At 45.9% G+C, this 25,596-nt stretch overlaps 1 protein-coding gene across 1 annotated transcript in view; it reads left to right on the forward strand.

Moving 5' to 3' along the window:
• The window catches only part of LOC310661457 (leucine-rich repeat-containing protein 37A-like), a 40,468-nt gene that overhangs the window by 2,128 nt on the left and 12,744 nt on the right, over window positions 1-25,596 (forward strand). Inside the window, exons 2-14 of the mRNA XM_083407549.1 lie at window positions 1,614-1,685; window positions 3,630-3,701; window positions 6,027-6,098; window positions 7,166-7,246; window positions 8,852-8,923; window positions 11,123-11,197; window positions 11,348-11,466; window positions 12,624-14,134; window positions 16,340-16,447; window positions 18,002-18,054; window positions 20,156-20,195; window positions 22,552-22,688; window positions 25,542-25,580. Of these exons, the coding sequence (XP_083263675.1) occupies window positions 1,614-1,685; window positions 3,630-3,701; window positions 6,027-6,098; window positions 7,166-7,246; window positions 8,852-8,923; window positions 11,123-11,197; window positions 11,348-11,466; window positions 12,624-14,134; window positions 16,340-16,447; window positions 18,002-18,054; window positions 20,156-20,195; window positions 22,552-22,688; window positions 25,542-25,580 (2,451 nt within the window). The remainder of the gene's footprint in view (window positions 1-1,613; window positions 1,686-3,629; window positions 3,702-6,026; window positions 6,099-7,165; window positions 7,247-8,851; window positions 8,924-11,122; window positions 11,198-11,347; window positions 11,467-12,623; window positions 14,135-16,339; window positions 16,448-18,001; window positions 18,055-20,155; window positions 20,196-22,551; window positions 22,689-25,541; window positions 25,581-25,596) is intronic.

Here is a 25,596-nt window from a genome sequence, read left to right on the forward strand (position 1 = left end):
TCTCTCACTCAAGCCTGTTGCTTGTTCAGCATCCAACCATTTTGCCTTGCCCCCTTTCATCCTCTGACTTGTCTTCCAATGTCCCACCACCACTCCCCTTGGCTCCGATCCTTCCTCCTCTGAGTCCTTCCCTAGATGGCTCAAGGAAAAGAAGGTACATCAGCAAAGATGGGGTTTACCACATCACACCTTCCTCCTCCAGGGGTCATTCAATCGCACATGTTTCCTAAGCAGGTGTCTAGGCCTAGGGCATCCCTGTTTGGACTCCACATGCCATGACAAGCAGTGTTCAAGACTGGGTTTCTCATGTTGGTTTTGGTAGGGCTGGCTTTCTACACAAAATGAGCGCATGCTCCAGGAACATCTAAGTATCTCCACCCTGCTTAAGGGGGTAGAAAACTACAGCCTGTCCTCCTCTCTATAATTTGGGGAGTTCAGCACCACTTCAATTGGCATGAAGAAGCACACCCAATACTTGCTTAGAATGGTTACTGTATTGTTTTTTCCTAGAAGGGCTCCTCTGCTTTTGAACTGGGGTGGGAATGTGACAGTGTAGCTCTCTGCCTCTCCTGCAACTGCTAATGGTACAGAAAAAAATGCTATTTCAAAAAAGTGGAAATCCGGACACAAAAGTTGTTGAGCGTTTTTCTTTGGCAAAGTTGAGTTGTTGAGCTATTCTTCATGAAATTCGTCAAGACATAGGCTGCCATACGTCTGGATTTTCCTGGACACTGGCAATTTCTACCTGGTTGCTGTTTATGAGGGCTGAATACGGGCCATGTATGGGAAATTCTGGATTTATGGCAACCCTAGGTAGCCAGTCATGGATTTGGGTGTGGAAGGACTGTGAGCTTCAGGTCTAAAAACATCCCCAACTAAATCAGTTGCTGAAAGGCACCATGTGCTTTTGAGTCTTAACTGAATGTCCTTTGCACCTAGCTCTGAAGTTTGCCTTCCCCTGCCATTCATGGAGGAGAGAGGTCACCCTAGGGAAAATATTCAGCAGGGCTGGGGAACCTTAAGGTCCAGCGGGCAAACTGGGGCTCCTCCCGGGCCACACCTCTCCCCGGGCCTGCTCTGCACCCCTTCTCCCCCTTGAGTACTTCCGCCTGGCTGGAGTGTGTACATGAACCGCCATAATGCCTGGACGAAATTGGAGAGGTGTGCAGAAATCTCTGACTTGTGTTGGCTGGAATGTAGCCTATCGTGATAATTCATTCCTCTACTCAATTTGCCTCGGATCCAGCTCTGGCCCCTGGAAGGTCCCACTCAGGGGAATGTGGCCCTGGGTTTGAAAAATGAACCTCTGCTATGCACATTTTAACAGAAAAGTCTGGATCTATTGCACCAGCTCTTCCTAAGACCTTCTTTCCTAGAAGCCATCAACATAGAGGAGAAATTCTTCTGGGCATGGGTGGAGTTCATCTCCTCTCGGTCATTGCCCCCATAAATGTGAGATTTCCAGGTTCAGGAAACAGTGGAGGCTTGGAACACTGTACGTCTGGAAATTCGACTTTCAGTTTGCCAGATAAACATGACACACAAGAGTCCATTTTTCCACACCAGGGGTATCCGTTTAATTCTCGTTCCCCCATGTTTATTATTTCCCCCAGAGACTTCACTGATAATGCGATTTCTTCCATTGGGAAACAGGTGTGGAGGGCCTATCCTTGGGCTGAGTACTTGTGAGTATTAATTAGAGTTGTCAGTGAGTACCTATCCTGGCCTTGGCTTTGGCCAGTTTCAGTCATGGTGGTTTTTGGTTTTAAGTTATTGGCAGTTGACCGACGACTAAGGCCACATTCAAACCATACATTTAAAGAAGGCACTATGAGTCCACTTTAAACAGTCATGGCTTCCCCTAAACAATTCTGGGAGCTGTCATTTGCTAGAGGTGCTGAACAGGGCCAGTCCAAGACATTTTGGCACCTGAGGCGAACCATAAAATGGCACCCTGCTCCCAGCCAGGGAAGAAGGGGTGAATAAAAATCAACATCAGGAACGGGAGTGGGGGAATAAAGATTTACTTTGGGGTCTGCTGCCCCTCTGGATCCTGCTGCCTGAGGCAATCGCCTCACCTCGCCTCATGGGTGGGCCGGCCCTGGTGATGAGAATTGTTAGGAGATTCCTATTCCCCTCACCAAGCTGTTCTCACTGTGGAGAGGGATTGATATACAGTGGTACTTTGGGTTAAGTACAGTGGTACCTCGGATTAAGTACTTAATTCGTTCCGGAGGTTCGTTCTTAACCTGAAACTTTTCTTAACCTGAAGCACCACTTTAGCTAATGGGGCCTCCGTTGGAGCACGATTTCTGTTCTCATCCTGAAGCAAAGTTCTTAACCTGAAGCACTATTTCTGGGTTAGTGGAGTCTGTAACCTGAAGCGTATGTAACCTGAGGTACCATAGAGAGCCAGTGTGGTGTAGTGGTTAAGAGCGGTAGTCACGTAATCTGGGTAACCGGGTTCGCGTCTCCGCTCCTCCACATGCAGCTGCTGGGTGACCTTGGGCCAGTCACAGTCTCTCAGCCCCACTCACCTCACAGAGTGTTTGTTGTGGGGGAGGAAGGGAAAGGAGAATGTTAGCCGCTTTGAGACTCCTTAAAGGGAGTGAAAGGCGGGATATCAAATCCAAACTCTTCTTCTTCTTCTTCAACCATTGTACTACCCTGGGAATTACAGTTCTGTGAGGGGAATAGGGATCTCCTAACAACCCTCAGCACTCTTAACAAACTATAGCTCCCAGAATACTTTGGAGGAAGCCACGATTGTGGGATCACGGTCTTTAAATGTGTGGGGTGAATGTGGCGTGAGCTGGGGCTAGATCAAAAGAGCTTGATCTAGCTAGATGAAATTCAGTTATGCTGCAAATCTATTTGAAAGCTTAAGGTTGTTGGGACAGGGTCCCTGCATGTTTGTGGAAGTTTTGTGAGTTAATAAATATACATTTGTCTAAACCATAGCTGTCAACGTTTCCCTTTTTTAAAGGGAAATTCCCTTATTCCGAATAGGATTACTCGCAAGAAAAGGGCAAAGTTGACAGCTATGGTCTAAACCTGAGGTAGTAGAAAGCTCCCAGTTAAGAAAATTGCTTCCTTTGCCAGATTCCTTTGTCAGAAATCCCCAAACATGACAAATAGATTGATACAACTTTTGAAAGCTGAGGCAACACAGAGCATCTTAATCCAGGCGGTGTGGGTAAGGGGCTAGGAATGGGGAACAAATTCAGTTCAGTTGCCATTTAAAGGCAAAACTACCTAATATGTACTTTCTGAAACAATAAGTGAACTAAAGCACATCCCAGCCTCCTGAATTCATGCTTTCCCGAATTTTGCAAATGTGCATATTAGGACTGAGGAAATCTAGCTCCAGTCCAACGATGGAGATCCACCTCTGTAAACAGCTTCCAGGAAAGCGGATTTGCATCTCCATTATGAAAGTGATTTGGGCCATTGTTTTGACGTGCAGGAGGTGGATGCGAGTCTCCACCTGGAGCCAGTTGCTGTGCATGGCAAGTTGCTCATGGCTGCAGCTGGGCCTGAGTTCTGCAAGTGCAGAAGGACTGTGCTTTGGTTATGCCCGTTCTGTTAAGGCAGAAAACATGGCTGTGACCTTGTCTCCACCTCTCCAGGGTCCTCAAGAGCAACAGCCTGAGCAGACTTCAGAATACCTCTCTGGATGGCTTGCTTTCCCTTACTCACCTGTAAGTTTCTGCAGTAATTTATAGGCTTTATAGTTTCAGCATGCCACCTTTCCTATGGAAGTAATATAATGTCCCATCTCCATGTCGTTCAAAGCTTCATCAGTGGTGGCAGGTAACATTTTGACTTGGTAGGGCTGCCATTGTTAACTTTGCTGTTTTTCATCAAAGTAGGAATTCCAGACAAGATTTATTCCATACCTCTTATTCAGAAGCTAAGTCATACCGCATGGTAGAAGTTTTTGGATTTGTGTATTTTTTACGCCAACGTGTGAATTTCCAAAAAGCTAATGAAACACACAAAAACTTTCAAAAGTTGAGGAACACTTTCTGCTGGTGTCAAATTTCAGCATCGAAATAAGAATTTCAAAAACTGAATATACAAATGACAAAGAGATCTTTCCCACGTGGCTCTGGACAGGAAAACCATAGATTTGGAACTGACCTCAAGAACCATCTAGTGTTGGGTTGCCATATTTCAAAAAGTGAAAATCCAGACACAAAATTTGTTGAGCTGTTTTTTTTTTGCCCAAAGTTGTTGCAAAATCTCAAGTAAGTTTTTCAGCTATTTTTAAGCAAATTTGCCAAAATCTAGACTTCTGACATGGGTTGTCATACGTCCAGATTTTCCTCCTGCACATTGTTTCCAAATGACATATTCAGGCTATGTCCAGGAAATTCCTGACATATGGCAACCCTAATTTCTAGTCTAACTCCTGTAAGTGCAGAAATCCTGCCCAAAGCCAGCCATGGGTGGGCCCAAAACACCAACTTTCTGGTTAACATCCATACACACAGACCCACCGATGTATTTCAAACAAGCCATAACTAACATTAATCACAATTTATATAGGTCTAGAGGGACGTGTGTGGCGCTGTGGGTTAAACCACAGAGCCTAGGACTTGCCAATCAGAAGGTCGGCGGTTCGAATCCCCGCGACAGGGTGAGCTCCCATTGTTCAGTCCCTGCTCCTGCCAACCTAGCAGTTCGAAAGCACCTCAAAGTGCAAGTAGATAAATAGGTACCGCTCTGGCGGGAAAGTAAACAGTGTTTCCATGCGCTGCTCTGGTTCGCCAGAAGCGGCTTAGTCATGCTGGCCACATGACCCGGAAGCTGTATGCCAGCTCCCTCGGCAAATAAAGCAAGATGAGTGCCGCAACCCCAGAGTCGGTCACAACTGGACCTAATGGTCAGGGGTCCCTTTACCTTTATCTAGGTCTAGGCAAAATGGCAAGCTGCAGTTAAGCAAAAACAGAAACAAAAGATTCCAAATTCTTAAAGGCTTTGCTGAAGTAGCAGAGGGGAGGGTATGAGTCTGAGATTCACTTAGGCTTAGTCACAAATGGCAGCCAAACAGCAGGCTTGCAATGGAATTTAGTACATTCCGTCTTTTAGCCATGCCTTGAGCCAACCAAAGCAGATGAATCTGTTGAATTTTGAATTCTTGCGAAATTTAATTTGCGGTGCTAGAAATTTCAAAATCTGAAATGTCCTATCAGGGATCAGAAATACATCCAGTTTTCAGATTTGTGGAGAAAGATTAAAAAGAAGAGGCTCCGAATGACAAAATCAGGTTGGCATGTGGAAAAGTAAATAGCCTACATTGCTTTGCCACATCTATCTCCCAACTTGTAAGAGCTCTGTCTAGGCAAGCATCTTGACACATAAGTGGCCAGACACATACCTGCAGAAAGCTAATAAGCAGAGCCCGAAGGTGACAGTCTTTTCCCAAGGTTTGTCCTTAACATCTGGTATTTCAAGGTATACTGCCTCTGTGCATGAAGGTTCCACTTAACTGTCCTGGCTAATACTATTACAGTGATGTCATAAACATGAGTCAAGCTACAAGGATGGATCCATGGAGGAACAACTGTATAAGTACGTTTTGCTCATAGCTGTCAAGTGTCCCTTATTTGGCAGGACAGCCCCTTATCCCAGTGCCATGTCCTGCTGCTGTCCCTTATTGATGAGGCTTCATTTGGCTGCTGGCTGGGCTTTCTGCCTTTGGCTCAGAGGGGCTCAGAAATCGAACATACCTGTGCCCGGAAAATCCCTTATTTTGGCTGCTGATCCCTTATTTTCGAGGCTGCTGGTCCCTTATTTTCAAATCTGTAAGTTGACAGCTATGGTTTTGCTATATGCCACATTCTGTGCAGATTCCACTCTGGATAGTGCTAAGGGATTGTTGATCTTTATTAAAGCTGACTAAACTAGGCCAAAAGCACCCAGTCAAAAAAAACCAACAACGTCAAAAGCAGAAACCATGGGATGGACATGTCTTTCTTATAGTCTCTAGTGTGATAAGCTCTGTGTGCTGTCTTAAACAGGGACTTGTCGTGCAATAAAATCCACTTCATTGAGAAAAACGCCTTTGAACCTGTCCCGTTTCTGCAATTTATGTAAGTTGTTGGGGGCGTAAAACAGTCTTTTTTGTGAGCGGGTGAGCAGCAGAAATGGAATGGCTTTCAGCCCCCCAAGTCCTGAATCTGCCAAGCCCCTGCCCTGGAAAGATTTCCCACCCCCAAATATTTCTAAAAGTGCTGGGGGTCAAGTCTGCTGGGGGTGGGGAGAGTACATTATCTCTGGAAGCCTTGTCCCATGATCCCAGATGGGATAGGGTGACTCGCTGGGGGGAAAATGACCTCTGCGCATGCTCAGAGGTACCCTGAACAATGTGATTTATATGAATCAGACTGGAATTCTGAAGCAGTGGGGTTAAGTCAGGGTTCAGTCCTAGAACTGATTCTCTGTCCAGGCCTGGTAACTTGGAAAACACTAATAGGACTCTGAACAGCTTCCAGGCAGACTTAAGTAAAAATACCCCTTAGAGATCTGTCTCAGAGTTCATCCAGAAGAGAAACTGGCAATGGAAATTGAAGGAGCAGGACTGGTGGAAAGGTGGGGGGGTGTCAGGGGAGGCCATTGGAGCAGGGGAGGAAGTAAGGAACTACCCTCACATTCTGTCACAACAACTCAGAGTGAGAATTGATATCCACTACTGGACAGGGATAGTGGGACGCGGGTGGCGCTGTGGGTTAAACCACAGAGCCTAGGACTTGCCGATCAGAAAGTCGGCGGTTCAAATCCCCGCGATGGGGTGAGCTCCCGTTGCTCGGTCCCTGCTCCTGCCAACCTAGCAGTTCGAAAGCACGTCAAAGTGCAAGTAGATAAATAGGTACCGCTCTGGCGGGAAGGTAAACGGTGTTTCCATGCACTGCTCTGGTTCGCCAGAAGCGGCTTAGTCATGCTGGCCACATGACCTGGAAGCTGTATGCCGGCTCCCTTGGCCAATAAAGCGAGATAAGCTCTGCAACCCCAGAGTCGGCCATGACTGGACCTAATGGTCAGGGGTCCCTTTACCTTTACCTTACTGGACAGTGATGGGCGGGGGGGGGGGCGGGAAGAGCTTGCATTTGTACAAATGCAAAGTCCTATACACCACGATTGCTGTTGTTTGCCTTCGCAGAAATCTCAGCGGCAACGTTATTGGGCGGATCACGCAAGGGGCGTTTGAGGCCTGGCACGGAATGCAGTTTTTGCTCAAGATGTAAGTGAAATCAAAACCTGCAAGTACTTGAGAGTAGCCAGCCTCTGGGGCAGGGATAGGCAACCTAAGGCCCATGGGCTGGATACGGCCCAATCGCCTTCTCAATCTGGCCCGCAGACGGTCCGGGAATCAGCATGAGTAGAATGTGTGCTTTTATTTAAAATGCATCTCTGGGTTATTTGTGGGGCATAGGAATTTGTTCCCCCCCCCAAAAAAAAATACAGTCTGGCCCCCCACCTGGACCAGCCCACGGCTGAAAAAGGTTGCTGACCCCTGCTCTAGAGCCTGAGCTACATTAGTGAGGAAACACTGTTTTGAATGAGTTATCAACATGCAACACCAGATGGCGCCAGAAGATAAAAGAAATTCTATGCAATTTTCTATACCGTTTCCCCCCCCCCCCCCTTTGTTATAACAATTTAATTTCTGGCTTATTTAAAGCATGTTTTTCCTGTGTGTGTAGATCCACCCTCGCACACAACCCAAAACGGTGTGTCAGCAATTAATGCCTTTAGGGTAATGCTGAAAGTACTTTGCTTGCCTTTGACTTTTCTGCAGCCCGCAACAATAGTTCCGAATTGCAGCCCTCGACCCTGCAAGATGTAGCATGCAGTTGTGAGGAAGAAAGGGCCTCTGAGCATGTGCAGAGAACTGTTTTCTTGTCACGGGGTAACCAGAGCCCTTCAGGACATATATTCAGGGTCAACAAAAAAAAAAAAAAAGTGTTTATATCAGAAGCAAGAGCTTTGAAATTGCCTTAACCACAGTGTTTTTCTACTCCTAAAAGTATAAATCACCGATACCAGGGTTGGGGCAGGGCTGGCCCTCCAAATGTCCCTATTTTCCATGGACAGTCCCAGATTTACAGAAGCCTATTATTATGGAATAGGACACCCCTGTTTTCATCAGAGAAATGTTGGAGGGTATGTTAATTCAGGCGTAGTGAACCTCCAGGTATTATTGGGCTCCCAGATGACGCCTATGCTGGGTGGCTTCCAGGATATATAAAAACAGAATAAAACATTGTCTTCTAAAGGTTGTATAGTTGCTTATCTCCTTAGCTCGAGGGTTGCATAACTCCATACCCTCCAATATTTCTCTCATGAAAATATCCCTATTACCATACCTTCCAACACATCTCCAACGAAAATAGAGACATCCTAAACAAAACCATGCCATTCCGGGATCAAATCAGAAACCGGGATGGATTCTGTAAATCTAGGGCTGTTGCTGGAAAACAGGGACACTTGGAAGGTCTGAAGTTTTTAATGTTTGACTTTTTGCTATGTTTTTATCTGTGCTTGTAAGCCACGCAGAGTGGCTGGGGAAACCCAGCCAGATGGATGGGGTATAAATAATAAAATGACAATAATAATTGATAATGATGAATGGCTTCCATATTTCCACACAGAGTTGAACCCCATAATCTCTCTTTAAAACTTTAGAATTTCACAGTATCTCTAATGACAGACTATTGCTCTGTGCAGTTCATCTGTTTGAGGCAGCAAACTGCCTTGGTCTGGCCAGGTATTTTTAAGTGGTTGGTTTTGTTTGCTTTTTAAGCTGGTTACAACAACCAGTTCCCTTTCCCCGGTTTTTCTGCAGGGTTCTCAACCATAATCCGCTAACGGTCATTGAAGATGCCCGTTTTTACAAACTGCCCTCGCTGAAGTTCTTGTAAGTACCTGAAATACATTTGCTTGTGTCTTCGCTGGGGATTTTTCTACTACAGAAGCTACTATTTGGGTTTGCTTGGGTCACGAGGAGCTTCATCCATCTTCCTCCTGTTATTTTTGTCACAGCGGGTGGTGCTGTGGGTTAAACCACAGAGCCTAGGACTTGCCAATCAGAAGGTCGGCGGTTCAAATCCCCACGACAGGGTGAGCTCCCATTGCTCGGTCCCTGCTTCTGCCAACCTAGCAGTTCGAAATTACTTCAAAGAACAAGTAGATAAATAGGTACCACTCTGGTGGGAAGGTAAATGGCGTTTCCGTGCGCTGCTCTGGTTTGCCAGAAGCGGCTTAGTCCTGCTGGCCACATGACCCGGAAGCTGTACCGGCTCCCTCGGCCAATAAAGCGAGATGAGCACCACAACCCCAGAGTTGGCCATGACTGGACCTAATGGTCAGGGGTCCCTTTACCTTTATAACAACTGAAAAGCCAATGTGGTATAGTGGTTAGACTGGACTAGGGCAAGGTAGCCCAAAGTTCAAGTCTGGACTCAGCCATGAAGCACACTTAATGACTATTGGTTGGTTGGTTGGTATATTTTCTCAAATCCTCTGCCTCGCAGGACTGTTGTGAATACCAAAATGATCAGAGGTTGGAGAGGGAGTCATGTACGCTTCCTTGAATAACTTTGAGGAAAGGCTGGATGGCAATGTAACAAATAAAAGAGAAATGAAATTTAAAAATACATCTAAATTAACCGCTTGATAGTGCCTCTGAGTAACTCTCATAGTTAAAGGCATTCCCCTGCAGCCCAGTTTTCCTGCCAGGTCTCGGCCACAAAATGTGTGAAGTAATATATAAAAAGGAGAGTGTTTGTCTCTGAGCACACACAGATTGCAGCGTTTAATTTTGACTGGAAACTAGTTTTTTTTGTTCCTGAAACACATAAGTGAATGATAAGGGCCTTCTTGGTAGTGATACCCGCCCTGTGGAGTGCTCTCCTGTCAAATGTCAAAGAGATAAATAATTATATGACTTTCCGTAGACGTCTGCAGGCAGCCCTGTATTGGGAAGCTTTTCATGTGTGATGTTCTGTTGGGTTTTTGCATATTCTGTTGGAAGTCCAGAATGGCTGGGGCAACCCAGTCAGATGGGCGGGGAGAAGAAGAAGAAGAAGAAGAAGAAGAAGAAGAAGAAGAAGAAGAAGAAGAAGAAGAAGAAGAAAGAAGAAGCAAACTGCCTTTGATCATACGTTTAGGTTGCTTTTGTGAATCACTGAGGAACCTGGATCAGCCCAGTGTAATACAGGGAATGGAAAGAAATTTGGTTCGGTTCCCATTTTAATGCACCAAAACACAGCTATGCAGTTCTCCAACTAAAAAAAAATAAAAATAAAGTATCCATGTTAAAGGAAAGTGTGCATAAAAATTCTTATGTTAGTGAAAACAACATACAACGTTAGGAAAAAATGCTTTCAAAAATGTGTCTGTAAGGAGAAACACACACTAAAACGGTAACAAGTTTTGGTGAGTAAGGACCGTTGTTTTTAATGCAAAATATGCAGAAATGTGGCAAACTGAAGATTTAAGAAATGAGAAACAGAGAGAAAGACACAAACTGATAGATTTTTGCATCCCTAATTGATGCCAGGAATCCAGATTTCCAGTCAAAAGCATGACTCCTAGGCCAGGCTGAGTTGAGGGCTCAAGCTTGCTTCAAAGCCACCAACTTTATCAGAAAGTTTTCCTCTCCACACCCAGATGCATAGGGGCAGACTGTTTTTAGTCAGTGGCAAAATAAATGAACTCTGCATGTGTTTTGAGGCACTCTTGTCTTTAGTGTTGTTCGATAGATGGCAAGGACTGAGCCTCAGGCTCTCTCTTTTCCCATTCTGCATGATGTGGAGCTGTGTATAATTCAGAAGCAGCAAACCTTTTTCCCCGTAGAAGCTGCCCCGGTGTTTCTTCTCTCAATTGCATCCCATCCTTTCTCTGAGGAACTCAGGGGTAGCAGGCATGGGGTTAATGCCATTTCCTCCTCTCAACAACCTTGTAGGGTAGGCCAGTCTAGTCTAAGACATAATTGACCAGACTGAGGTCACCCAGTGAATTTCGTTAAACCTACTACGCAAGGTGCTCCATCTTTTATATCTCTTGGTATGCCTTGGCGTTTAGCACAGCAAAGACTCTCGCGTCCTTTTTCCAGGGACCTTGGTGCCACTGATGTGACTCCAGAGGTATTGGAGGCCCTTCTCAGGACTTGCCTGCAACTGAAAACTCTGTAAGTATTGTGTGTGGCCCTTTTCTTTTGTCGGAGTCCAAGGAAAGAAGGAAGAACTGAAAATGGCAGTATCTGGGCTGTTTGTGCTCAGATTGCTGGTAAATTACAATGAGAAGAGGCTAAAGATGTTTGTCGTTTTTCCATCTGCAGCATCTTGCCCAAAAAGATGGCCTGTTGCCTCTGCCATATTCAGGACGACATTGAGCTTTTGTGTGAGTCGGTCAAGTTGGATTGTGCCAACACATGTACCGCTAACGTCACTTTGTGTGGTAGGTGTTTTTTTTAAATTTAAATGCTTGTTTCTGTCTGTCTAGTTTCACTCAAAGGCTGGGTAGACGCTATACCTCCATTTTCTAATGTAATCCATTCCGGAAGACCGTTCGACTTCCGAAACGTTTGGAAACCGAAGCATGCATTTCCGGAAGCATTTACATCCGGAAAACTCAATACGGAAGCCACGTGGCACATTCAGCTTCCGAAAAGCATTTGGAAACCGAAGCAGTTACTTCTGGGTTTTTGGCATTTGGAAGCCAAAACGTTTGACTTCCGAGACGTTCAAAAACCGAGGTACCACTGTACCTTTAAAGCAAATGTGAAGCACAATCGTTCCCTCAAAGAATTCTGGGCCTGGTGGTTTGTTAAGGGTTTCTGGGAACTGTACCTCTGTGAGGGGCAAACCACACTACCCAGAATTCCTCAAGGGGAAGAATGTGCTTTAATAGTATCGTGCGCAACCCATCCTAAGGGGGGGGGGGGATGTTGGGAAATGGAACACATTAACAAATGACACCAGAAACACCAGTGTTCAAAATGGCACCAAAATCGAAACAAATCCACAAAGTGCAATCTTTTTACCCCCAGAATCCTGCATTTAGGCTCTTCTTCCACATTTCTAATTGGCCGTGGTTGACCTCCTAAACGGAAACTTAACTGAAATAAATGGTTTATTTATAAGCTTACAGGTTCAGAGTAATACAGAACCTGTAAGAAAAAACACAAAGCGTGGTCAGATAAAACACAAGCATGCAAGTGGTGCTATATTCGCAGTAGCATTGCCCCAAAACAACAGGGCTGAGGGGAAAAAACACACACACACATTTACCCTATTGAATTCAGTGGGGCTTACTCCCAGGTAGAAGGCTATAGGGTTGCAACAGGGGCCATATTCAGCCCAAACTGGACAGTGGTCACATTCACACCATACATTTATAACATATGGCTCCCCGCCCCCCGCAAGAATCCTGGGAACTGTAGCTCACCCTTTACAGAATTATGATTCCCAGGAACCCTGAACAATTCGAAGTTCTCAGGATTCCTTGAAGGGAAGCCGTGTGATTTCAATGTATTTGTCCCATTTCCAAGTTCCCTTCCTGAAGCTCACAGGACGACTCTGTTGTTCTTTCCTTGTTCTTCTTTCTCCGAGCAGAGAAAGAGGAGGCGATGAGCAAGATGCAAGAAGATGTCATAAAGGTGTTGGAAACCAGGAAGCTGAACGACAGCGGCAGCACCCTGAACATTATGCCCGAGAGGTCTTTCCATGCCAACCTGACTCTGACCCTCTCGGCCACCGAGGGCAAGTCTCACTTGGACCTCCATTTCCACCGACTCCCCACCAGCCTTTTCGAATCCGTCAAGGGCTTCAAAAAGCTGAAAAGCGAGGACCTCCTGGATGTCAAGTGGACCGACCAAAGCGAGCTGAAGAAGCTGTACCTGCTGGCCAACTTGCTGCAGGTGGCGCTCAAAGAAAAAATCGCAGAAGACGAAAGGGAGAGTCAGGGTGGGCCACAGCCGGCTCAGGAGCCTCCGAAAGCACAGGCTGCTACAGGGGCTGCCCAAGGGAAGGAAAGACACCTAAGAAGGGTGAGAAGAGAAACTTGGCGTGGCAACACCCCAAGATGGGTGGAGTCACTTCTCAGGGCTGGCAGAGAGAGGCGAGAATTTGCAGAGTCCGCTAAGCAGCATGCGGGGCAGCGAAGCAGCACAGATTCCCCTGCTAGGCCTCGGAACTGGAGTAAGCTAGCCGGGGGTCTAGTACCTCTAAGTATGGCTCGACTCCGCCGAGCAGCTCTTGGTTCCTCTTGGAAACGCTCCGCCGGACAGTACCCGACCCAGTCCCCTCCCTTGACTGCCTCCATCATGGTGGACGAGAATCCCGAAGACATGACAGGCAAGGTAGTGATTATCTTGAAGCACCCCAACAAAACCAGCAGCGCAGAGCAGGGAGAGCAAAGCCCTGCTGTGAAGGAGGAGGTGCAAGTAGTACCTAACCCGGTTTCACCCGTCGAGGTTCAGCCGGACGTCGAGGCTCAGCCGGCCGCCGAGGCTCAGCCAGCCGCCGAGGCTCAGCCGGCCGCCGAGGCCCAGCCTGCCGTTGAATCTCCACGTGAAGAGAGCACAGACAAGTCAGAGGAAATTTTGCGGGAGCGCCTGGAGTCTGAGATATTGAAGAAGGAGGAGCTGCTCAGCCAGCTGATGAAACAAGATAAATCCAAGCCCCCGCCCGACGACTCGGAAACCTTGAACGAGATCTCCCCTGACATCACCTTGTCGCAAGAGACGCACTGGGAGCACCACGAGCAGAGGACCACGTATTCCCCGCGCCTTCAGCTCTTGCCAGCTCCAGACGACTATTTGCTTCAGGGCGACCTCTTTGAAGCGGAGCTGAACAAGCGTTTGGAGCCCCTCATCCCCAATGCGCCGGTGAGGAACCTTATCTCCCACGTGATCCGCATCTTGAAGATGGACTGCACAGAACCCGCCATCCAGCTGGCTTGTGCTAAGCTCATCTCCAGGACAGGCCTCCTCATGAAGCTCTTCAGCGAGAGAGAAAACATCAAGGAGACCACCTCCCTGTGGAAGTCGTACCTTTGGTCTGCCAAGAATGCAGCCAACAAGACCACGTTGAGCCCAAGAAAAATGGGGAAACCTTCCGACGAGGTAAGGCAGCTTCCGCCAACCTGGTGCTTTTCAGATGGCGTTGAGTTACAAATTCCATCGTCCCTGATCATTGGCTATGCTGGTTGGGACTGATGGAAGTTGTGATCTGAAGACTACAGTCCAAAGTTGCAGAAGAGTGTGGGAATGTTGTGGATAGTAGGACAGGACATATTGATTAAATATTATCCTTCCTAACTCACACTAGTGAGTCATATATATACAGTGGTACCTCAGGTTAAGTACTTAATTCGTTCCAGAGGTCCGTACTTAACCTGAAACTGTTCTTAACCTGAAGCACCACTTTAGTTAATGGGGCCTCCTTCTGCTTCCACGCCACTGGAGCACGATTTCTGTTCTCATCCTGAAGCAAAGTTCTTAACCTGAAGCACTATTTCTGGGTTAGCGGAGTCTGTAACCTGAAGCGTATGTAACCCGAGGTACCACTGTATAGCAGAGCTCATTCCCCGTTTTACACAGCAAGAAGCTAGTTGCAGATTCGTTTGAATCTATTTAGTCAAACAATCCAATCTGGCATGCCCAGATTGGAGTATATTCCTGGGAAGACCCCTTTGATTCTCTCCTAAAAGAATAAAGAGTCTTCCTTATAAGTAATGAAACGTTTACTCCCATTCAGTTCATGGTATGATCCCTGAAGGCAGGCTTTAGCTTGTAGTGACAGATACAGTGTGGCTTACATCCTTGTAGGAATGGGCCCATGTGCTGCTGGCAGAGAGCCAGCAGACAGCATCAGGAGCAGTGGCCAAAGTGAAAGCGTCAAAAGAGAGATGGCTGCCTGACCAGCTCCTTTTATGGGGTCTACCAGGGTCACGCCCACTACCTGGTCACACGCAGGGGGAGGCTGCTCCAGACCAGGTGTGACAGGAAGTCCTCCTGGCTGGAGTAACACCCCCCTGCGTGTCCACTCTGGGCAAACAGGAAGTGTTGTACTTGACTGCTTATGTTACATCCCACAAAGACTGAGGTAAGGGGCAAGTGTAGGCAAGTCTACCAGTGGTCTCTCAGAAGGTTGGCCAACGCCCAGCTTAGTTGGGTGTGCTCCTACAGTCTGTTTACTCCAGGGATTGATTTGGCGTAGGTTTCTAGGAAGATTTGTTCTTACGTTTTAAACGCACTTCATAAGGGAGAAAGGAGAGGCAAAAAATTATTGATGTAGGCAGGCGATGCAGAGTTCCTTTGGCTGCCTCTGAGAAGGCCCATAGCTTTGTGGTGAACCACATGGTTAGTGTTAAGTTGTGGGTGAACATATCAGACAACACAGCGATTCTTCAAACAGCTCTTGTTTATTCACAGGCCAGAACAGAACTGAACTGAAGGGTTCAGTCAGCCTGCTTATATAGAGCTCCAGTACAACGTAACTGTAACAATTTTGTAAAACTATCCAATCACTGAACGTCACTTTCGATCCCTTATTTGCATAACTATCTACAGTATTCCCCCTGCTGGCCCAGGATGAGAACTTCAGTACATAACAGTTAGCATACAGAAGAACCCAGATATAGGGGGGAATTCTGCATTGCACTCCTCTGATTCTTCCATCGGTGCCAGTATTTGGGCTTGTCAGGTGGAATCATTCTCCTGCTCTCCTGTTTGGGGGGATACGTTCTTCGTACCCTCCAGAGAAGATTTGGGGGAGATGCAGAGGGAAGAAGTGGGAAGCCTCATCGCACTAGCAAAAAACCTTGTGCCAACTTCTGCTAGTGCGCCAGTTTAATTGAATTCAGGCCTTCGTCCCTGGCATCAATAGTTAAATATATCCCGGGCAATAAGGAAAGACATTGGTTGCCAGATTCAATAGGCTGGGCTTCATGGATCAAAATGTGAATCTAGTACAGTGGTACCTTGGGTTACAGACACTTCAGGTTACATACGCTTCAGGTTACAGACTCCGCTAACCCAGAAATAGTACCTCAGGTTAAGAACTTTACCTCAGGATGAGAACAGAAATCACACAGCAGCGGGAGGCCCCATTAGCTAAAGCGGTGCTTCAGGTTAAGAACAGTTTCAGATTAAGAACGGACCTCCGGAACAAATTACATGCTTAACCCGAGTTACCACTGTATAAGGCAGCTTTATGTGTTTGTATTAGTGCAAGCCACCCTCAAACAGTGTTTGTGGCTGATGAAAGGAGAGAAACACAGAAAAAGCCAACTGCCTTATTTTACTTTCTTCTGTCCAATCTTGCAGATAGCGAGGCAGGGGATTCCAGAATATGGGTACGGCAACAAGCTGTTGCTGGCTATTTCAGTGACGGCTGTGATAATGATTATCATTGCAGTAATTTGTCTGATTGAGGTAAGCTAAATATCTGTTGTTGTTTTAAAAATCCTTATTTTGATCTCTTAACTTGTCATACATTCCATTGCTTTGAATGGGTAGCATATACCCCCCAAACACACTATATTGTGCTGTTGTGGAAGGACCTTGTTCTTTACCTTAATTTAAGCCAGAGTTACACATAAGGATGAAGAATCTGTCAATTTTAGTTCTCTTATTTTCTCATTTTTTCCAGTCTTAAATGCACTTTCCCACTTTTTACAGCAATTAGTGACATTTTTAAAAAAATGAAATCTGCATGAAAATTCATCAGTATTTTAGTGCAATTTTCTTATTAAACATATTTGTATACCCAATTTCGGCTGATGCGCACATTTTGGGCGTTAATGCAATGCATTTTTGTTGTTTTCACTAATATGTTTATTTTTATGCCCACATCCCCCCAATATATGCATTTTTTCCCCTAAACACAGTTGAGTTGGAGAATTGCTTTGCAAAATTTAGATAACTGTGAATTTTGAAGCATAGCTTTGTTTTGGCTCATGAACCGTTTCAGAAAGTGTGAATTTGCACTGTATTTAAATGTGCACTGAATCAATTTTCCCCTCCACCCCTACCACACACACACACACACACACACACACACACACATCTCTTCTGAAATAGGTCTTCTGCTTCTATAATGTCAAGGCTAAGACCAGGAACAGAATGAATGACTGCAGCAAATGTCCTCACAACAGGGAGTAGGGTTGAGGTATCCAAGTAGCTTTGAGCTCTAGCTCCATCCTTTTAAATAGAAAGGATCCTGCGCTTGTTATCCGAGGCCCATCTCAATGTCCCCCTCCCTGCGAGGTTCGGAGGGTGACAATGTAAGAACGAGCCTTTGCTGTGCTGGTTCCTTGTCTGTGGAATGCTCTCCCCAGAGAGTCTCGCCTGGCGCCATCATTACATGTCTTAAACGCCAGGCAAAGCCATTCTTCTTTAGACCGGCCTTCATCATTAAATAATCTATTGCCTGTTAAATGGGGGGGGGGGGAGTGTTATTATGATTATTTTATAATTATGCTCCGTATCACCGTATTTTTCACTCTATAAGACGCACCAGACCACAAGATGCACCTAGTTTTTGGAGAAGGAAAACAAGAAAAAAAATATTCTGAATCTCAGAAGCCAGAACAGCAAGAGGGATAGCTGCGCAGTGAAAGCAGCAATCCCTCTTGCTGTTCTGGCTTCTGGGATAGCTGCACAGCCTGCATTCGCTCCATAAGACGCACACACATTTCCCCTTACTTTTTAGGAGGGAAAAAGTGAGTCTTATAGAGCAAAAAATACAGTATGTTATTATTAGGCTGCATAAATTATGTTCTTAATATTGTATGCTGCCCAGGGATCTTTGGATAAAGGGCAGCATATAAATGGAATAAGTAATAATAGCAATAACAATTATAATTATAGGCTTGGCAACAAACTAGTCTCTTGCTTGGCCACCCCAACCATTCCTTCTACCCACCTGTGAGTAATCTTAGAATCTTGAGTCAGTCACAATTGCTTCTTCCTCTTCTTCTTAAACAGATCTGCTCTCAGCGTTCGGCAGCTAAATCAAAGGACGGCAGCTCTGAAAAACGGTAATTCTTCCCCAGGAATCCTTAGTTCTCTGCAATTTAGCTTTCTGTGTGCAGAACTCAGTCTGAAGCTCATGTTTTGGGTGCTGGGGACTCTATCCCTTCCTCTGTGAGAACAACAATTAGTTGTCCCCCAACAATTAGTTAAGGAAAATCAAGTCCTATACAACGCACCCCCAACCTTCGGCCCTCCAGATGTTTTGGACTACAATTACCATCATCCCTGACCACTGGTCCTGTTAGCTAGGGATCATGGGAGTTGTAGGCCAAAACATCTGGAGGGCCGCAAGTTGGGGATGCCTGTCCTATACTGCAGCTTCCTGCTACATATTTAAGAGCAAGTCAAGTTTAGCCCTTAGCAGTAGGACGTGTCATTTTAGGGAGTGAAGCCTAATTTGTGCAAATTTCTTCAGTGAGGGGTCTTAAAAATACGTTTTGGGGTGTAAGGAATCCAAATCTGCTATTATTTTTGTGATCTGGACAACATTTAGCTTGTTAAGTATGTTTGATGAGGAAGCACGCAAACCGCTTTTGGAAAACCAAAGAATTTTAATTTTACCTTCTAAAAGAGTTAGGTAATTAATAAATACTATAACTGCAAGTACTTAGTTTTTAAAAATGATTTCTATGTAATTTTTACACACATTTTACTTACCAAACAAAACTAAATTATATTAATTTAACCAAAATATATTTTGAATTCCCAAGTCGTGTTACGAATTTTCAACACCCCCTCATTTGGGGAATTTCAAAGTTGTAAAATTCAACACGTCCTGCCTTAGCAGCCTTTTGTCTTAAGATAAAACCCCATGTTTCTACGGAGAGGTGTGCCAATGTCTTCCTTTTAAACTGGTCTAGTAATCGGTGTATCTTTAGTCATGTGTGTGCCAAATTTTTGATTTGTTGGTGGTCTGTAGGTGGAGCTCCCGTTGCTCGGTCCCTGCTCCTGCCCACCTAGCAGTTTGAAAGCACGTCAAAGTGCAAGTAGATAAATAGGTACCACTCTGGCAGGAAGGTAAACGGCATTTCCGTGCGCTGCTCTGGTTCACCAGAAGCGGCTTAGTCATGCTGGCCACATGACCCAGAAGCTGTCTGTGGACAAATGCTGGCTCCCACGGCCTATAGAGCAAGATGAGTGCGCAACCCCAGAGTCATCCGCAACTGGACCTAATGGTCAGGGGTACCTTTACCTTTACCTTTTAGGTGGACTTTAGTCACTTCAGAGTAATTTTGCAACCATATGTTCAGGAAGGCAAGTAGAAGCATTATTGTCTATGCACCTACTTCAGTATGCATGGAGGCGCATTTTGGACATCCGCCTCAAAGTTCAGCGTGTGGCGGCAGAACCTACTGCCATTTCCATGTTCCTTGTGCATACAGAGAAAGGCCCTAATAATTTAAAAAGGCTTTTGAGAGAAGGAGACAGAGAGATTCATGTCTGTTTTTCAGGTGCTTCCAGTAACAGGGACAGCTTTATGCTACCAAACTGAATCTCTCTCACATTAATGTGAAAAAGTACCTGAAACATTTGCGGAAGAAGTGTACAAATGCCAGTCTTTACATTTAGAAACCCCGACCTCAAATTTAAGAGGCGGGAATTCGTAAAGTATTGCACTGAGATTCAAGATTTTGTTTATTGCTCATTCCTAAGGTGGGACGCGGGTGGTGCTGTGGGTTAAACGACAAAGCCTAGGGCTTGCCGATCAGAAGGTCAGTGGTTCAAATCCCCGCGATGGGGTGAGCTCCCGTTGCTCGGTCCCTGCTCCTGCCAACCTAGCAGTTTGAAAGCACGTCAAAGTGCAAGTACCGGTAGATAAATAGGTACCACTCTGGCGGGAAGGCAAACGGCGTTTCCGTGCGCTGCTCTGGTTCGCCAGAAGCAGCTTACTCATGCTGGCCACATGACCCAGAAGCTGTACGCCGACTCCCTCGGCCAATAAAGCGAGATGAGCACCGCAACCCCAGTGGGCCATGACTGGACCTAATGGTCAGGGGTCCCTTTACCTTTAAGGTATCTGCACACACCAACAAAAGGTCTTTTACATCTTCCTAGAACTAATATCAAGCACACACATTTCTCTCTTTTTTCTTTTTTACATTAAAGGACCTTTCTGGGCAGAAGGAAGAAAGGCGCAGACAGACAGGTAAGTCAGCTAATTGGGGCTGAGAGATTTGGGTCCCCGTTTCCATCTGAACTAGGGATGCATTGTGTGACCTTGGGCAAGCCCCAGTTTATTTCCCTTGTTGTTTAGTCGTTCAGTCGTGTCCGACTCTTCGTGACCCCATGGACCAGAGCACGCCAGGCACTCCTGTCTTCCACTGCCACCCGCAGTTTGGTCAGACTCATGTTTGTAGCTTTAAGAACACTGTCTAACCATCTCGTCCTCTGTCGTCCCCTTCTCCTTGTGCCCTCCATCTTTCCCAGCATTAGGGTCTTTTCCAGGGAGTCTTCTCTTCTCATGAGGTGGCCAAAGTATTGGAGTCTCAGCTTCACAATCTGTCCTTCCAGTGAGCACTCAGGGCTGATTTCCTTAAGAATGGATGCGTTTGATCTTCTTGCAGTCCATGGGACTCTCAAGAGTCTTCTCCAGCACCATAATTCAAAAGCATCAATTCTTCGGCGATCAGCCTTCTTGATGGTCCAGCTCTCACTTCCATACATCACTACTGGGAAAACCATAGCTTTTACTATACGGACCTTTGTTGGTACGGACCTTTATTTCCCTTACTAAGCATCTAGTCTAGGGGCACCTGCAGTTTGTGGACTACAACTCCCATCATCCCTAGCTAGCAGGAGCAGTGATCAGGGATGATGGGAGTTGTAGTCCAGAAACAATGGGCGGCCCAAGTTTGGGGAAACCCTGATCTGGTATCAGTGAGCAGCCAGGAGTCCTTTGGGAATGATGGAGGCAGCGATCTGCTGTTGTTTGTCCCCAAATCTGACAATCAGAGATAATTACTGCCTCTCAAGATTCTGCCAGTTTCCGTTTCTTCCCGTTTTTCATTTTCCCAATCTTAACTTGAGTTTGCCCAATTTCTGCATCTGTTTGCAATTTTAAAAAAAGTATTTTTTTTAATTTAAAATAATTTAATTTATATTAATTTAAAATTATATATATATATATATATATATATATATATCTGCATTACAATTGCATCTGTTTGCAATTATATATATATATATATAAAAATGTATGTATGCATTATTTCAATGCAGTTTTCTGAACAGAAGCACCTCAAGCCCACATCTGGCTAGTAAAATCATGTTTGCACTATCCCTTTAATATATGCATATTCATGGGAGAACCCCTCTGCGAAATATGAAGAAAGCTAATTGTGTAGGATTGCTGCATTTCAGTTGGCACATTGGTTTGGGGAGCGTGAATTAGGAAATTTCACGTTGAAATGTGGACCACGTGAACATCTCCCCCATTCTTACCTGTGCTGCAAATGTAGTTGCACTCCCATCAGCCACAGGCATCCTGGGTAACGCTCATGGATTATAGGAATTGTATTAGCCCAACAATATCGGAGAGGCCAAAAGGCATGTTGCCTCCGATCTTGATTCTGACAGTCCTCTCTCTTTTTTAAAAATTGCTTTTTATTAAATTTTTCACAAACAAAAATAAAACAAAATAAAACAATCTTTTACATTCATCATTTTATGTCATCTTATTTACACTGCGTATATTCACACCCAGTCTTCCTTCCTTCCCGCTTCGGTTTTCTTAATATATGTCTTCTCTTGTAGATTCTTATCCACCTTCCATACACATCACAGGATTTACCGTATTTTTTGCTCTATAAGATGCACCAGACCACAAGACGCACCTAGTTTTTGGAGGAGGAAAACAAGAAAAAAAAATATTCTGAATCTCAGAAGCCAGAACAGCAAGAGGGATCGCTGCGCAGTGAAAGCAGCAACCCCTCTTGCTGTTCTGGCTTCTGGGATAGCTGTGCAGCCTGCATTCACTCCATAAGACGCACACACATTTCCCCTTACTTTTTAGGAGGGAAAAAGTGAGTCTTATAGAGCAAAAAATACGGTACATCAACCCTGCTGTAGTCTTTAAACTTCTACAGTTAGATCTTATATATGCCATAAATTTACCCCACTCTTCAAACTTTGTCCCTTTTTGGTCTCGAATTCTGTAGGTCATTTTAGCTAATTCTGTATACTCAAAAAATTTAGCCTGCCATTCCAATATCATTGGAGTCTCCTGTAATTTCCATTTTTGAGCTACCAGTATTCTAGGTGCTGCAGTAGTAGCATATTGGAATAGTTTATGGTCCTCCTTCTTAACTTCCTCCCCTATGATCCCTAATAGAAAGGCTTCCGTTTTTTTCGGAAATGTGTACTTAAGAAGTTTCTTCAGTTCATTATATATTAAATCCCCCCAAAATTTCATCTTTTCACACGCCCACCACATGTGGCAGTCCTAACTCTCAAAGGGCTCCCTCGCTTTGTGACCCATTCTCACATCCCTTCTTCCTTCTCAGGGTTCTGTCGACAAGCCCCTTTGGCTCAAAGACATGTATCAGCCTCTGGATGATGCTCGGAGGAGGAGCATGATTGGTAAACTTCACGATGAAGAGACCTCGGATGAGGAAGATATATTCAACTGGGCCAAATCAAGGTAGGAACGAACGAGCTGCTGCGACCAGACTTGTATGACTTGCAGCTTCCTTTAAAAACACACACACACACACACTTTTTCCTCTTATGGCTGCAGATGAAACCTGGGGTATGTGTGGATGGACTGAGTCACCTTGAAATATACTCAGAGTCGAGTGTGGATTTCATGCTCTTTATTCAGCTCATAGTGTGAGGAGGAATGGAAGTTCCCCCAGAATTTCTGCTTTATATACATTATTTACACAATGGGCCCCACGTGATTGGCTAATTCTGGGATTCTCCTGTAAGCCAATCAGGTTGCGGGTTCACTTCCACCCGGAATTGGATTGGGTGGCTTCTGCGGACCAATCAGACTGCTGCATTCTGGATCCTAGTGTTCTAGGACCAATCAGACTGCTGCATTTTGGATCCTATTCAACTCAGTACATAACACACCTTTTTCGTCTTCTTCCTTTCCTGGCAGCTGTGTAACCAGCAGACGTTCAGCAGATGCACGTTTAATGGGAAAAGCTTCCTTCTTTGCATTTTTGCCTGTTGCACAGCTGATTAAGGCACAGGGCCTTGCCTGATCACTTGGGGCATATGGAATCAAGACGGTGGAGACTTCAGCACTATGCAATGCATAGATCAGGGAGGTCCGACACACGTGGCCCTCGAGGCTTTAATTGTGGCCCTTGGCAACATTTGACGCCCCACAAGCTCTCAGGCCCTGGGCTTTGGGAAGGAGGGATGAAGGCTCTGAAAGGATCCTAGAGTCCTCTATCCACCATCCTAAAACTTATCTGGCGTTTCTCAGCTTAGGGAAGGAGGTGGGAGGGTTCTAGGACCCTGCCAGAGGCTTGTGCCTCCTTCCCCAAACCCTATGCCTTGCCTTGCATAGCTGGCTTTGGGAAGGCAAGAGCTGGGCTGTGTGTCAGATTTTGGCCTTGCTGCCTGCCCCCAGAGTGAGAAGGCAGTGTGCAGCCCACACATTCTGTGTCAAAGTACTCTTGCGGCCCACATGGTATGAAAAGTTGGACCACATTGGCATAGATCCTTGTTCTCCCCACTTGCCCCAGGCTTGCAGAAGTGACAAGGTTCAGAAACTTCAGCTGGTGCAGAAATCAGCGGCCAGGTTGCTCGCCGGAGCAAGATGTTTGAGCATATTGCACCGATCCTGGTCCAGCTGCACTGGCTACCGATTAGTTTCCGGGCCCAATTCAAAGTGCTGGTTTTGACCTATAAAGCCTTAAACGGCTCAGGACCGCAATACCTCAAGGACCGCCTCTTTCCATATGAATCTACCTGAACCCTGCAACCACCATCTGAGGCCCTCCTTCATGTGCCTCCTCCTCGAGAGATGCGGAGGGTGGCAACACGAGAACAGGGCCTTCTCTGCAGTGGCTCCCCATCTGTGGAATGCTCTCCCCAGGGAAGTTCGCCTGACACCTTCACTATACACCTTTAGGCGTGAGGCAAAAATGTTCCTTTTAAACCAGGCCTTTGCCTGACTCGATCTACATCCTATACCCTTTTTTAAATCCTGGCTCTTTTTTGGAGGGAGGCAGGTTCTTGGGTTGTTGTTTTTGTTTGGATTTTATGTATTTGATACTATATATGGACCGCCCTGAGACCTTCGGGTATAGGGCAGTATAGAAAGAAAACAGACAGACAGACAGACAGACAGACAGACAGACAGATTAGGTGCAGTAAAGAAATACATACATGCCAAACAACCTCATTTGCACAACTTCATTTTCTGCTTTAAACCAAATCCTGGCTGTGGGAAGTGAACCATCGCAGGCCAAATTTGCGTAGTGCCACTTTGCAGATATAGGGACGCGGATGGCGCTGTGGGTAAAACTTCAGTGCCTAGGACTTGCTGATCGTAAGGTCGGCGGTTCGAATCCCCGCAGCGGGGTGAGCTCCCATCGTTCGGTCCCAGCTCCTGCCCACCTAGCAGTTCGAAAGCACCCCTATGTGCAAGTAGATAAATAGGTACCGCTTTATAGCGGGACGGTAAACGGCGTTTCCGTGTGCGGCACTGGTGCTGGCTCACTAGTGCAGCTTCGTCACGCTGGCCACGTGACCCACGGAAGTGTCTTCGGACGGCACCGGCTCCCGGCCTCTTAAGTGAGATGAGCGCACAACCCTAGAGTCGGTCACGACTGGCCCGTACAGGCAGGGGTACCTTTACCTTTTTACTTTGCAGATCCATCAGCATTTTAAACATTCACCCAGAGCAGGGATGCCCAAACTTTTTTCAAAGAGGGTCAGATTTGCTGAAGTGAACATGCGTGAGGGCCGACCAAACTTATTGAGCTTTCTTAAGGATTGAAGTTGTTGAGGTTTGTTTTTTCTTAAGGATTTAACCCAAGGACATATACAGTGGTTCCTCTGGTTGTGAATGGGATCCGTTCCGGAGGCCTGTTCGCAACATAAAAAAACGCACACGCGGGTTGCGATTCGCTGCTTCTGCACATGCGCGTGATGTCATTTTGCACATCTGCGCATGCGTGAGCGGCAAAACCCGGAAGTAACCCTTTCTGGTACTTCTGGGTCACCGCGGGACGTAACCTGAAAGAACATAACATGAAGCGGACGTAACATGAGGTATGACTGTACTGCCATGGGGGCCGGATTAAACTGACCAGACTTTGGACATGCCTGACCCAGAGTCTTAACTCAGACTAGATCTAGACGCATCAAAGAAGCGATTCCGTTAGAAATGCGTCGAAAACTTCATACGGGGAAATCCCGTTGGTGAAAATGGGACTCCGCTGCGCCAATGTAGCCGAGTTCTAACTGTGCTAAGCTTTGAAACCCTTCAGACTTGACTGCCATGCAACCTAACCTCTGCTCTTCTGTTTTCCAGGGAACCACCCCCTGTGGAAAAGCCCAGTTCAGTAAAAGTGTAAGTACCTACCCCC

The sequence above is a fragment of the Podarcis tiliguerta genome, assembly GCF_965153285.1.
Source record: "Podarcis tiliguerta genome assembly, chromosome: 13".
NCBI lineage: Eukaryota > Metazoa > Chordata > Lepidosauria > Squamata > Lacertidae > Podarcis > Podarcis tiliguerta.